Source organism: Schistocerca nitens, chromosome 6, assembly GCF_023898315.1.
Source record: "Schistocerca nitens isolate TAMUIC-IGC-003100 chromosome 6, iqSchNite1.1, whole genome shotgun sequence".
Taxonomy (NCBI): Eukaryota; Metazoa; Arthropoda; class Insecta; order Orthoptera; family Acrididae; genus Schistocerca; species Schistocerca nitens.
The window spans coordinates 174,955,921-174,971,725 of NC_064619.1; the positions used below are offsets into that span (position 1 = coordinate 174,955,921).

The window sequence follows — 15,805 nt, forward strand, 5'->3', positions numbered from 1 at the left end:
TGGATAATCATCTCTTCATAGTTTCAGGTGAACCACGTACAAAGTGTCACAGTATGGAGCAAATTGAGAGTACAGTTTGACTTACACGAAAAGTTAGATAACTACTAAGAACCATCACACTACGTCGCGGTAATTTCGTACTTGAGAGCTGGTTCAGCGGTCATAAATATATCACGTGGAAATCACACAGCATTCATTAGAAATCATGCCCTGAGAACCATGGACTGAAATATTCAAGTGGGGTTGGTATTTCTAGACTTTTCTAATATATTTGGATCAACGTCGTATCTACTTCTATTATTTAGTCAGGTTTACGACTGAAATGTAAACTTCTTGACATGCTGGGAGCAATTTGTTAACCAAAATGGATATCCACACACAGGTACGGAAATAAGTTCTGGCCTGCTTCAAAAATGTAGACAGGGCTATTGTCCTTTATGTTAGACATTACTTAACAGTTTTATTGTTTTCAGTCTCCCTTTTCTTGCACATGACAAAATTACCCATGAAACATTTTCGTTTGATTTTACGTAAGTAATTCTTAATGTTGAGAAATTTTAAGTTGTTAAGTTCATGAAACGTCGTACTTTCTGATTACCTGACTAACTATTTACCAGTAAAGTTAGTCTTAAACGATAACGTAGGTCAGTTACAGATGAAGCAAACGGAAAGCTAAGAGAAGTCGATAGGCCATCGACAACTGCTTCATTTCAATTAAAGAACGTGCTTAGAAAGCAGGTGTAGGGCGTATGTTGCAACACTTTCTGAGATCCATTTGAGCTCGATCATATACTCGCATTAAGATTATACAAGCAAGGGCAAAGGAAAAGTTCACAGTGTTGTTGTCCTCATCGTAGAGCATTACAGAAATTGTCATCTATCTGTCAAAGAAACACGCCTACTGTCTTACCAGAAACTATTGTTGAAAGTTCAAGAACTGCTTTTCAGGGCGGAGTCTATGAGCATTCTGGAAATCACGAAATCTTTGAAGTAACCGTAATGACGAACTTCAAGTATGGAGTAATCTGTTCAAATATTTGCCCGCCGGGGTGGCCGTGCGTTTCTAGGCGCTACAGTCTGGAACCGCGTGACCGCTACGGTCGCAGGTTCGAATCCTGCCTCGGGCATGGATGTGTGTGATGTCCTTAGGTTAGTTAGGTTTAAGTAGTTCGAAGTTCTAGGGGACTGATGACCTTAGGAGTTAAGTCCCATAGTGCTCAGAGCCATTTTTTTGTTCGAATATTTTTTACATCCTCCACCTCTGAAAGGAACTTAAAATAACGGTAATACGTGCTTCTGCGTGAGTACTGGTACCAAAACCAAACTACTACAAACATTAAATGTGTCGGTAGTGTAACAGAGTTCTCTACGTAATAAGTAGATGAAAATGAAAATTTTCCATAGATACCATAGCAGGAAAGCTGTGGAATGTACCACAATTTCTCATTTTTGTCAATATACATGATTTTAGACGTGCGAGAATATCCTGATACGAGATATTTTCGCATTTTATATGCAGAGCAATGTGACGTGGTAAAACAAATAAAATGTGCCGCATCGCTGGTATGCATAGTTTCCACACATGATGACACTAGCGTTCATTTGCATTTCACATTTCGAACCATTGTTACATTGTACTTAATATGCATGAGGTCAGCGAATTCATACCAGTCGCTTGCCATTCCTCGCCACTGCTGAAATTTTCTCTTTCTTCTTTAATATTATATGGTCATTTTATTTACCCGCTGTGTCCTGGTGCGAAACGCAGACTGGAAACGCAAAAGGAGCTATGTTTTAGTTACGTGTACGGTACTTTGAATTACTTTGAGAACAAATTGTAAAGTACTTCCTTATTTATGTATACACACATAATCCGAAATTCTGTCGTACAGTGTATAGCAAAGAGCCCGTCGTACCTATATTAGCACTACCTGTTTTGTTTCATTTTCGTAGAGAGTGAAATAAACATGACTGTCTGTATGTAAATATATATATATATATACGTATCCAAACATACATACTAGATCGCCATTTACATCTTTAAGGACAGCTCGTTTTGTATTATCACGTAGTAGGGGAGAGAGTATGGCAGATATGATACGCGAATTGGGATGGAAGTCATTACAGCAAAGACGTTTTTCGTCACGGCGAGATCTATTTACGAAATTTCAGTCACCAACTTTCTCTTCCGAATGCGAAAATATTTTGTTGTGCCCAACCTACATAGGTAGGAATGATCATCAAAATAAAATAAGAGAAATCAGAGCTCGAACAGAAAGGTTTAGGTGTTCGTTTTTCAAGCGCGCTGTTCGGGAGTGGAATGGTAGAGAGATAGTATAATTGTGGTTCGACGAACCCTCTGCCAAGCACTTAAATGTGAAGTGCAGAGTAGTCATGTAGATGTAGATGTTGAACCCGCAAGACCTAGTAAAATGTACTTGGTGATCCAGAATAATTTTCCATACATCCTGTTCTATTGATGGATGGCAATAAAATCTGTGGACTCACGTGTGTGTAGATTGAAACTCACACAATTTTAATACCACGATCATTCCACGAAAAATGGATAGTTTGGGCTCAATGGGTTTTGTAAGTCTATCCACGAATAGTAAGAAAATATGTTGACACTAAAGTCCATACTGAATTGATTATTAGTCGCACACTCAGTTATCTACATCTGCAAATTTCACGTCGTTTAACAAATGGCCTTATCCTACACATCGTTTAACATTTGGAGCAAAAACTGTGTAGCGGTCTTATTATGGTAACACTCCGTGTGAGGTCCAATCTCTCTTATTGTGCTCTCAGGACCGCTAAGTGAGAGTTACAGTGGAGGTAGGAGAATTGGTGAACAATCTGCCTCTAAATTTCTCTGTCAATTCAAGCTCTCTAACATTTTTGGGATTCATCGTTACTGAATCAAAAATATTTACCTGCAGGTATTCAATTTATATCCCAAACTTTCATCATTATTTCGAATATCTCATTTGTGCTTTCCTCCTGTCGTCATACACATACGACACTAAGGGTTAAGTTAAGTATCGAATATTGTGTGAATTAAAACTAGTGAAATGGACAACATAAAAAAAAGTGAACTTCACGCTGTTGTACATTGAACACAATCTAAAGAACACGCTCCCTTACCCACGATCAGTTTATCACTGTCTTCACCAAGAGTGTATCCCTGTTGTGTGAATAACTGCCATTGATTCTTGTACCACATGGTGTCGTGAATGTGTTGTTATGGATGACTTTATAAAGAAGTGAGGGCACAGAGTGAAACTCCGTTGCAGCACATTTCTTTCACCATAGAAGATATTGCAGGCCGTGGGCCGTGTTTCGAGTTCCTTTTTTTCTGCTTCGTCTCAGACCACTCAAGGACCACGTCAATATAATTATTTACTTTTCTTTTCGTTCAGCTTTCTCCACAACTGTTTCATTTTCTCAGAAGGAGCTCATTTTCGCTCACCTGACAATCTGACGCCACTTGTTTTCTTGTTCGTTTTATCTTCCCGAAAACCTTCTGATTTCTCAATCTCCAGTCTGAATTTGTCTTTGTTGAGTACGGTCTCCTGTTCAGTCTTTTTAGTCCTTCCTCCCAACGCATTTTCTTTTCCTGTTTTCCTGTTTTGGAAGAATGTGTGGATCTTATTTTTTAATCGGCCTTCCTTAATTCTCGCTAGATGCCCATAGTACGTGACATGTATTTTCTTGAATTACCTGTTATTTTAGGGCAGAATAAGCTTATTTCCTTCTTTGGTCTCAAACCCAGTTGCCACCTCTGTTCTTGACTGCACCTAAATAATTTTTGCAAGATTCTTGTTTCTATCTATTCCAAATCTTCCAATGGCATTTTACATTCAAATAAAAGTGTTGTTCCCGGAAAAGAGAGAGCCTCTGGGCTTGCAACTGTGTTGCAATGCCTCAGTTTAAGTCTTTAGAAAGACATTTTTTATTTTACAAGTATCTCACTTTCACGTAAACTCTGTTCATTTTTTTCAGTGCAAATTCTAACTTCGTTTTCTTACTTTTTATCTTTGTATTTTCACCCAGATGTTTCAAGTTGTCTGCTTTCTTGACTTTATCATATGTGTTTTCTTTTTTTAAATTCTTGGTGAGTTACATTCCTTTGTCATGTATTCTGTCTTTTCAAACTGTATTTGCAGACCCGCTTTTTCATTTTTTTCCTTTAGGAGTTGTAGTCTTTTCTTTGCACTCTTTAAGATTCCACGTGTTTATTGCTAGTTCGTCTGCAAAGACCAAATAAATCGTCGCTCCCTTAGATCTTTCCGGCAAAATGGAAAAGAAAATGAAAAATAGAATTAAGGATGTATTAGATGACGATCAGTTTGGCTTTAGGAAAGTTAAAGGCACCAGAGCGGCAGTTCGGGCATTGCGATTGATAATCTAAGCAAGACTAAAGATAAATCAAGACACATTTATGACATCTGTCGACCTGGAAAAAGCTTTGACAATGTAAAATGGTGCAAGAAATACGAAATTCTGAGAAAAATAGTGGTAATATACAGGGAGAACGGGTAGTGTGCAAGAGCCAAGAAGGAGCAAGAATAGTGGAAGACCAAGAACGAAGTGCTCAAGGGAGGAGTGAGGCAGGAATGTAGTCCCCCGCCCCTATTGTTCAGTCTATAGATCGAAGCAATGACGAAAATAAAAGAAGGCTTCAGAGTGAAATTAAAATTCAGGGTGAAAGGATATCAATGATGACATCCGCTGATGGCATTGCCATCCTTCGTGAAAGTGAAGAACAATTACAGAATCTGTTGAATGAAATGAACAGTGTAATAAGTACGGAATATGGACTGAGAATAATTCGAAAAAAGACGAATGTATTTATAACTAGTGGAAATGAGAACAGCGAGAAATTTGACATTGGGGCTGGTGATCAGGAAGTAGATGAAGTTATGAAATTCTGCTATCTAGGCAGCAAAATGCAAGAAGGACATAAAAAGCAGACTAGCACTGGCAAAAAGGGCATTCCTAGCCAATAGAAGCGTACCACTACCGAACATAGGTCTGAATGAGAGGAAGAAATTTCTGGGTATCTATGTTTAGATCATAGTACTGTATGCTGGAAAACCAGAAAACAAAAGAGTTGAAGCATTTGCGATGTCGTGCTACAGAAGAATGTTGAATTGTAGGTGGAATGATAAGATAAGGAGCGACGAGGTTCTCCGGAGAACTGGCAAGGAAAGGAATACATGAAAACATTGGCAACAAGAAGGGACAGGATGTAGGACATCTGATAAGATATCAGGGAATAACTTCCACAGTACTAAGGGAAGTTGTAGAGGAAAATATAGATTGGAATACCTCCACCAAAAAATTGAAGACATAGGCTGCAAGTGATGAAATGATTGGCACGAGAGAGGTATTCATGGCGGCCGCATAAAACCAGTCAGAAGACTGATGACTCAAAAAATTGTTGTTTTTTCTTCTCTTCTTTCCATTCTCATAACTTTTTCAACACGCAATTGAATATTAGTGGTGGAAAATGTCTCTTGTATGACTCCTGAAATAATTTGAAATGGACAAGAAGTTTTCCAAGGAATTTAACTTTAGATACTGTGTTTATTGAATTATTTCGAGATATTTCCTTCCTACAACAAATTCTTCAAGTTTTTGAGGAGAGAGCCTCCATCTATCGGAACATAAGCCTTTTTATCATCAAAAATATACTAACACTATTTCTTTATTTGAAGATTTCATATACACATTTACATGTTTTAGATTTAGAATTTGCTATGGACAAAATTAGTTATTCCTAAATCTAGTTATATAAATGAGGATCCATAGATATTAGTCTTACTTTTATTATTCTTTGTGTCTGATCTTACCTACTAACGATCGCTGACAACATTTACTTAAGAATTCTTATTTTCGGCTTATTTATTTTTCTTGCCTTTCAGTATTTTATGTATCTCTTCACGGTGCAATTTCCTCTGTTTCCCGGTGAAGATTCTTCTGCGTTTGCTTCCCTCGCTCTCTTGAAAACCCTCGACGTTATGGTTTTTGATTCTAACTTTTTCTGTATTTTGGGTACCTTCTTCAGCACAATTCATTTTTTCTGCGTGTTTTTGAGCTTCGTTGATCCATTTATGTTGTTGTAATATTGGGATATTTTCTTATTTAGTCTGCTTACCTCTATTATTTTTGTACTTCTGAAGAAAATGGCGTTTTTATTCCAAAGCAATTCCTTTCCTACTGTGGTATTAACACGTTTCTAGAAATCTGATGCTGAGTCATCCGTGCCATATACACTCCTGGAAATTGAAATAAGAACACCGTGAATTCATTGTCCCAGGAAGGGGAAACTTTATTGACACATTCCTGGGGTCAGATACATCACATGATCACACTGACAGAACCACAGGCACATAGACACAGGCAACAGAGCATGCACAATGTCGGCAATAGTACAGTGTATATCCACCTTTCGCAGCAATGCAGGCTGCTATTCTCCCATGGAGACGATCGTAGAGATGCTGGATGTAGTCCTGTGGAACGGCTTGCCATGCCATTTCGACCTGGCGCCTCAGTTGGACCAGCGTTCGTGCTGGACGTGCAGACCGCGTGAGACGACGCTTCATCCAGTCCCAAACATGCTCAATGGGGGACAGATCCGGAGATCTTGCTGGCCAGGGTAGTTGACTTACACCTTCTAGAGCACGTTGGGTGGCACGGGATACATGCGGACGTGCATTGTCCTGTTGGAACAGCAGGTGCCCTTGCCGGTCTAGGAATGGTAGAACGATGGGTTCGATGACGGTTTGGATGTACCGTGCTCTATTCAGTGTCCCCTCGACGATCACCAGTGGTGTACGGCCAGTGTAGGAGATCGCTCCCCACACCATGATGCCGGGTGTTGGCCCTGTGTGCCTCGGTCGTATGCAGTCCTGATTGTGGCGCTCACCTGCACGGCGCCAAACACGCATACGACCATCATTGGCACCAAGGCAGAAGCGACTCTCATCGCTGAAGACGACACGTCTCCATTCGTCCCTCCATTCACGCCTGTCGCGACACCACTGGAGGCGGGCTGCACGATGTTGGGGCGTGAGCGGAAGACGGCCTAACGGTGTGCGGGACCGTAGCCCAGCTTCATGCAGACGGTTGCGAATGGTCCTCGCCGATACCCCAGGAGCAACAGTGTCCCTAATTTGCTGGGAAGTGGCGGTGCGGTCCCCTACGGCACTGCGTAGGATCCTACGGTCTTGGCGTGCATCCGTGCGTCGCTGCGGTCCGGTCCCAGGTCGACGGGCACGTGCACCTTTCGCCGACCACTGGCGACAACATCGATGTACTGTGGAGACCTCACGCCCCACGTGTTGAGCAATTCGGCGGTACGTCCACCCGGCCTCCCGCATGCCCACTATACGCCCTCGCTCAAAGTCCGTCAACTGCACATACGGTTCACGTCCACGCTGTCGCGGCATGCTACCAGTGTTAAAGACTGCGATGGAGCTCCGTATGCCACGGCAAACTGGCTGACACTGACGGCGGCGGTGCACAAATGCTGCGCAGCTAGCGCCATTCGACGGCCAACACCGCGGTTCCTGGTGTGTCCGCTGTGCCGTGCGTGTGATCATTGCTTGTACAGCCCTCTCGCAGTGTCCGGAGCAAGTATGGTGGGTCTGACACACCGGTGTCAATGTGTTCTTTTTTCCATTTCCAGCAGTGTATTATTGTCAAAACTCAAAGTAGCTAATTCCTTCACCTCATACATGTTTAATTTACTACTGAATGGTGTCATTGCAGATCTTTTAGTCCACTGGCAAATTCGAGCTATAATACTGGGTCACCAGCTTCTTCCACACCAACTTCATCAGCCTCTTCATCACACTATGGGACAGCTACTTTTTCATCGTACAAACCTGCGACAAAGTACTCCATTTTTCTGCCTTTCTCTTGCATTGAATAGTGGTTTTCCATCTGTACCTCAGAAGCAAACACTTTTGCGCTTTACTTTTCCAAAATTATATTTTGTCTTCGTGTACAGCGTGTCCAATTTCGCTACAATTGTATCTTTCTCAATATCTTGCATGAACCCTTCACCTATTCAGATTTAGCTTGTACTTCCTGTTAACTTCTTCCCTAAGCAGACAATCCTGCTGTCTTCATTCCTCATTCCTAAGAGCCTCGCTTTTTCTGTATATGAAGGTAGTATCTGTTCCCAAAAGAACAGATACCATTGACGACGGTGCAGCTTCTCTAGAATGAAATGATAATTAAATCAACACCCTAGCTGCAAACAGGTGTTGATATACATTATTGGGAACATCTTGAAAATGTGTGCCCCGACCGGGACTCGAACCCGGCATCTCCTGCTTACATGGCAGACGCTCTATCCATCTGAGCCACCGACGGCACAGATGATAGTGCGCCTGCAGGGACTTATCCCTTGTACGCTCCAGGTGAGACCAATATTCCCAACACGTCCACACCACATTTTTATTGCTCATGAAAACGACACATTACATGTTGTATCACCATACACCAAGACCTTCAGAGGCGGTAGTCCAGATTGCTGTACATACCGGTACCACTAATTCCCAGTAGCACATCCTCTTACATTGATGCATACCTGTATTCGTCGTGGCATACTGTTCACAAGTTCATCAAGGCACTGTTGGCCCAGATTCTCCCTCTCCTCAACGGCGATTCGGTGTATATCTCTCCGAGTGGTTGGCGGGAAATCTCGTCCATAAACAGCACTTTTCAGTCTATCACAGGCATCTTCGATAGTGTTCATGTCTGGATACATGCTGGCCACTCTAGTCGGGCGATGTCGTTATCCTGAACGAAGTCATTCACAAGACGTGCACGTCATCCATGAAGACGAATGCCTAACCCCTATGCTGCCGATACGGTTGCGATATCGGTCGGAGGATGGCATTCACGTGTCGCACAGCCGTTACAGCGATTTCTATGACCACCAGCGGCGTACGTCGGCCCCACATAATGCCATCCCAAAACAGCAGGGAATCTCCACGTTGCTGTACTCGCTGTACAGCGTGTCTAAGGCGTTCAGCCAGACCGGGTTGCCTCCAAACACGTCTCCGACGATTGTCTGGTTGAAGGCATATGCGACACTCATCGGTGAAGACAACATGACGCCAATCCTGAGCGGTCCATTCTGCACGTTGTTGGGCGAATCTGTACCGCGCTGCATGGTATCATGGTTGCAAAGATAGATCTCGCCATGGACGTCGTGAGTCAAGTTGCGCATCATGTAGCCTATTGCGCACAGTTTGAGTCGTAACACCACGTCCTGTGGTTTCACGAAAAGCGTTATTCAACATGGTGGCGTTGCTCTCAGGGTTCCTCCGAGTTATAATCCGTAGGTAGCGGTCATCCACTGCAGTAGTAGCCCTCCATGTCCGAACATCGCTTTGGTTCACTCCGTGACGCCTGGACACATCCCTTGTTGAGAGTCCTTCCTGACACAGAGTAACAATGCGGACGCGATCGAATCGGGTATTGACCGTCTAGGCATGGTTGAACTACAGACAACACAAGCCGTGTACCTCCTTCCTAGTGGAATGACTGGAACTGATCGGCTGTCGGTAAGAGCTGATACTAAGGTTTGAGTGTGTTGCAGACTCCATAAGGCATGAACTCACTCGGCAACAAGGACCTGTGCGACCTGGTGATGGCTCCATAACGGTGTGGGCTGTGTTTACATGGAGTGGACTCGGTCCTCTGGTCTAGCTGATCATTTACGGGACCTGGTTATGTTCAGCTTGGAGACTTTGGCATTTACGGATGGCTATAGACGCAGCGTAGTTAAATATTTCTGCAGGGGATTTCTAACGATTTGTTGAGTCGTTGCCATGTCGAGTTGCTAAATATGCCTGCCTGTAAGAGGTTTTCACATAACATTTGTCACCTCAGTGTAGGCTTTATCGTTTTTATTTGACTGCCCCTTATACACTACTGGCCATTAAAATTGCTACACCACGAAGATGACGTGCTACAGACGCGAAATTTAACCGACAGAAAGAAAATGCTGTGATATGCTAATGATTAGCTTTACAGAAGATTCACACGAGGTTGGCGCTGGTGGCGACACCTGCAACGTGCTGACATGAGGAAAGTTTCCAACCGATTTCTCATACACAAACAGCAGTTGACCGGCGTTGCCTGGTGAAACGTTGCTGTGATGCCTCGTGTAAGGAGGGGAAATGCATGCCATCACGTTTCCGACTTTGATGTAGGTCGGATTGTAGCCTATCGCGATTGCGGTTTATCGTATCGTGACATTGCTGCTCGCGTTGGTCGAGATCCAATGACTGTTAGCAGAATATGGAATCGGTGAGTTGAGGAGGGTAATACAGAACGCCGTGCTGGATCCCAATGGCCTCGTATCACTAGCAGTCGAGATGAGAGGCATCTTATCTGCATGTCTGTAACGGATCGTGCAGCCACGTCTCGATCCCTGAGTCAACAGATGGGGACGTTTGCAAGACAACAACCATCTGCACAAACAGTTCGACGACGTTTGCAGCAGCATGGACTATCAGCTCGGAGACCACGGCTGCGGCTACCCTTGACGCTGCATTACAGACAGGAGCGCCTGCGATGGTGTACTCCACGACGAACCTGAGTGCACGAATGGCAGAACGTAATTTTTTCGGATGAATCCAGGTTCTGTTTACAGCATCATGTTGGTCACATCCGTCTTTGACGACATCGCGGTGAACGCACATTAGAAGCATATATTCGTCATCGCCACACTGGCATATCACCCGGCGTGATAGTATGGGGTGCCATTGGTTGCACATCTCAGTCACCTCTTGTTGGCATTGACGACACTTTGAACAGTGGACGTTCCATTTCAGATGTGCTACGACCCGTGGCTCTACCCTTCATTCGATCCCTGCGAAACCCTACAGTTCAGCAGGATAATGCACAACCGCATGTTGCAGATCCTGTACGGGCCTTTCTGGATACAGAAAATGTTCGACTGCTGCCCTGGCCAGCACATTATCCAGATCTGTCACCAATTGAAAATGTCTGGTCAATGGTGGCCGAGTAACTGGTTCGTCACAGTATGCCGGTCACTACTCTTGATGAACTGTGGTATCGTGTTGAAGCTACATGGGCAGCTGTACCTGTACATGCCATCCACGCTCTGTTTGACTCAATGCCCAGGCGTATCAAGGCCGTTATTACGGTCAGAGGTGGTTGTTCTGGGTACTGATTTCTCAGGATCTACGCACCCAAATTGCGCGAAAATGTAATCACATGTCAGTTCTAGTATAATATATTTCTCCAATGAATACCAGTTTATCATCTGCATTTCTCTTGGTGTAGCCATTTTAATGGCCAGCAGTGTAAATTTTCCATGTGTGTCATCGTTCAAATTCCTGGATGACTCCTTCAAGGCATTGAGAACCCGATGTTGTGAAGCAGCTGTAGTGACCTCGTTGTCGGCAGCTCCTATTTTGCAGTTGGTGTACAACTGCAGTGGGACAAGTACTAGCCAAGCGCCTTCTGCCCGCAGTCCCGCCGCTGATCCGCATCCACAGGCAGCTGGTGGGCGTGGTCAACGGTTCGACGGGGGTGCTGGAGTGCGACGTGGAGGCGTTCCCGGAGCCCGTCTGCTACTGGGAGCGCGAGGACGGCCGCCTCATTGAGCCCGGGCACAAGTTCGTCACCAGCCTGTCCGACAGGGACCGCTACAAGGTGCGTCCGACCTGCTTCCTAAACACTGCACATGTAAACGGCATCTAATTCATTTGCAAACTCTGTTATTTTAATTTCGGCATGAAACATAGAACATTTTGTGCAAGATAGATTTTGTATTACTTTCTCCTCTACTCTTAAATGTTTCCAAATTTACACATCCTTTGCGACATCCAAAATCATATACACAGTGTCATTTGTATATCACCGTTACCTCAGGAACAACAATTTTAATAAGACAAAAAATTTAAATGATTTTTGTGTCTATATTTATTTATTTTATTTAGCGTATGGCTCATAACATCACAGTAAAAATTACAGAAACAACACGATTTTTAAAAAAAATCACATATGTATAACCAGAACAATAAATAACAGTTTGTATATAAGGACACCACCAATTGTAAATTTACACTCACAGAAGAGCAATCACAAACAAACGTCCAGCTTAGATAATAAATAGTCGATTGCCTCTTGGGTCGCCATTAGGAAATCCTGTGGGTCATCCTCATATGCCCTTAGTGGGCATTCCTGCACGATGTGTTTGACCGCCTGTCTCTCAGCGCCAAAGTCGCAAGCGGCCGAAGGAAGTTACCCCATCTGTGTAAGAAGTCGGCGCATCTTCCATAGTTGGTTCTGATGTGATCAAATCCTTTTGGTTTACTAAAGATGCATGGCGTACTGTGGCAGTTTACTGCTATTCTGTTCTCCCATTCCTGTTTCCATCGGTCATTTATTTAAAAGTTGGTTTGGTGCAGCGCCTGCGTGGTCTTTAGTGGAGGATCCCTAGACCGGAGTCGTTTTCCTTGGATGTCGTGAGTATCTTCATGGATTTGTAATTCAGGGTCGGTCATGATTTTTTGAAATTCTCTAACCAGAGCGTGTTCTCGGCGCAGGTTAGGAGGGGCTATGTTACTGAGAACGGGCAGCCACACTGTAGGAGTTGGCATGATTGTGCCTGATATAATACGCTTTGTTGCATTAAAATGGGTATCTACCATGTGTGTGTGTGTGTGTGTGTGTGTGTGTGTTTGTTTGCTGTTGAGCCACACTGGGGCACAGTATTCTGCCACTGGATACACCAAGCCAAGTGCGGATATTCTTAAGGTAGATGCTGTGGAGCCCCAAGTGGTGCCACAGAGCTTCTGCAATATGTTGTTGCGTGTTTTAAGTTTCGCTGCAGTTTTCGTTAGGTGTTCTTTGAATGTTCGTCTCCTATATAGGGTAACCCCAAGGTACTTTGGGTGTTTGTTGTGATTTTGTATTTTCCCTTCTAGATATACATGTAGTTCTCTGTTGGCCATTTTGTTGTTCAAATGGGAGGCAGATACTTCCGTCTTTGTAGCACTACGTTGTAGCCTCCGTTTTCTCAAGTACTCGCTGAGAATCCCTAGGTCACTCGTAAGGATATCTTCGGCAGTTTCTATATTTCTGTGGGCTGTTGCCGGAGCCCAGTCGTCAGCATAACCAAATTTGCGCGATCTGGTTGCAGGCATGTCAGTGATATAAAGGCTGAAAAGAAGGGGTGCAAGGACAGAGCCTTATGAGAGTCCATTATTGAGTTTCATCTGTTTACTTTTCTCATTCCCCATTATTACTTGGAAGGTTCTATTTGACAACATATCGTCAATGAGGTTGGTTATCTTCTTGCAGGGGACGGCACAGATTAATTTGTACATGACTCCCTGTTTCCAAACTGTATCATAGGCTGCTGTTAGGTCTATGAATGCTGCAACTACTTTATGTTTCTTCTGCAACCCCGCCTCTATATATGTTGTCAGTGATAGAACTTGATCTGTACAGCAGCGATAGGGACGAAATCCTGCTTGTTCGATACGGATTTTTTTGAGTATAGTTTGGCCTGTCAACAACACCTGTCGGCAGCTGAGGTTGTCAGTTAGTCATCATTTATTCCAGGGAAAAGCTGCCCGGTCATCAACAGTAACTGTTCTTTCGAGAACAAGTTACTGTCTTCGTATATTGGCCTATTCTGTAATTTTCTAGTAATTTATAGATCATACTGAGAAGGGCAATGGGGCAGTAACTCGGTAACTCTCTGGTCTATCGTCTGGTTTACCAGGTTTCAGGACTGCGATGATCTTTGCTTGTTTATGTGAGGGAGGAATGTTACCCACTTGGAGAATGTCCGTAAAGAACTTAACCAGCCATTGTTTTGTGTAGGCTCCGACATGTATGAGGAACTCAGGGTGGATACCATCGAAACCCGGAGCTTTGCCTGGTTTAACCTTCTTCAGGGCATTGGTAACCTCCTCGATACGAATATCTGATGAATATTCTGAGTCCATTGCACGGGTCCTTTTTAATGTTTTCAAGTCCTTCTTCACTTTTGTTGTGTGCTTTCTATCTCGGGGGGCTCTAGACGCAGAAACTATGAGGGATGCAACCTTGCTGGGAGCTATTTCGTCCTTTCTATGTTCAGGGGGATTTGCACCTCCAAGTTTACGCAGTAGGTACCGGCTTGACTTTGAAAAGTCTAGATTTTCAACAGTATTGTCCCATTTTTGCCGTCTAATAAAGTCGATGTTATGTAATAGTTCATCCGCTATTTCCCGGTCCCCATTCTTGAGGAACTCAACGTACAGGTCATCGCATATCCCTGTCCAACCGGGAATGTATTTTTTGCGGTACCCTCTTGGGATCTCTGTTTTCGCAGAGCTAATGACAGCTCCCACAAACCTCTCATAACTCTTGCTGGTTGGAGGGATCCAGCTCAAGGTATAATCAAGTTGATCGGAGATTTTTGTCCAGTCACCTTTTGTAAAATTCTACCTTGGTCGAGGGTAAGACCTTATTATCGGGATGGATATACCGATATTAATAAGCACGAGGTGGTGCTGGCTATGACGGAAGTCCGTCAGGACCCTTCTAGAGGCTGTCAGTGGTTTATCGTTTGTATCCCTCGAAACAAGATCCGGGTTATAGTCGCAGTTCCATGCGGCTGATCTGAATGTCCCTAGGTCCTTGGCATCAAAGACCAGATATGTATTTTGTTCCTCGGACCAATCGACCAGCATGTCTCCATTGCTATCATTCGTGCTGTATTTCCACATTTCGTGGTGACTATTATAGTCCCCAACGTATACGCTCTGGTGTGGGTGGATCTTTATCACTTCAGCCGGCCACGTAGTAGCAAGAGGTTTATAGATGTTCGTTACTGTAACTTCTCTTATTTTGATGACAACTTCATGGATATCATTTGCAATGGAGGCTCCAATTAGAAAGGCGTCCTCTATGTCCCCACGCACATATGTCGCAACGCCATAGTGTCTGTCATACGCGGCTCCAAGTAGATCATATCTCAGTATCCTTCCTCTAGCTTCAAGTTGGGCTCTATTTTCAGCATGAGTTTCCTGTATGGCTACCAGGTCAATGTCTTTATCGTGTAAAATTCTCTGCGATACTTGACAGTTTGCTCTGCTTATGCCCTCAATGTTGAAATGGCAGATTCGGATGCATGGTCCGAGATCCTTAGTCAGCTGGTCCCTAAAAGGACCGTTGTATGTATCTTGCATAGCGCTTTGTCTGTCGTTCTGTTTCACTGTGATGTGGGGCAGGAATTCTTCGTTCGGTCTGCCGCCAGTTGTGTTAGTTCATTTAGCGTTACACAGGATGCACAACGTGGAGGCGAACTAACTGTGTCTATAGTGATAATGTGAGTAAGTAATACTGACTCTGAACTAATAATGGTTATACTGGCAGTGCTACTACAAGTGCGTATATGGACAATGATAATCGTTATTGTTGCTTTGGTACATACATCATTAACCCTCATCTGAAGCTGGAGATGTTATTCTGTTCTCTAATATAATGCGGAAAGTTATTCCATATCAGGTTTCTTCTACCGAGAAAGGCTTCGAGAAAGTGGCTGATCTGTGGAATGGGATAGAGAGGGTTTTGCTCTGATGAGAGTGATTCTTTCTGCTATGTTGTTCAGGCAAGGAGAGAGCTTTAATGTCAAGGAGAGATTTGGGGGATAGTGAACGTTCATAAGACGGTATAGAATATAAAGGATATGGAAATCTCTGCACTTGTCTGGACGCAGACAGGATAGCTGTACACATGATTGTACACATGATTG

General features: G+C 43.6%; 1 protein-coding gene across 1 annotated transcript in view; it reads left to right on the forward strand.

Annotated features, from left to right (window-relative positions):
• LOC126263277 (uncharacterized) overlaps positions 1–15,805 on the forward strand; it is an 881,511-nt gene that overhangs the window by 620,502 nt on the left and 245,204 nt on the right. The window contains exon 9 of the mRNA XM_049960363.1: positions 11,525–11,706. Within this exon, the coding sequence (XP_049816320.1) occupies positions 11,525–11,706 (182 nt within the window). The remainder of the gene's footprint in view (positions 1–11,524; positions 11,707–15,805) is intronic.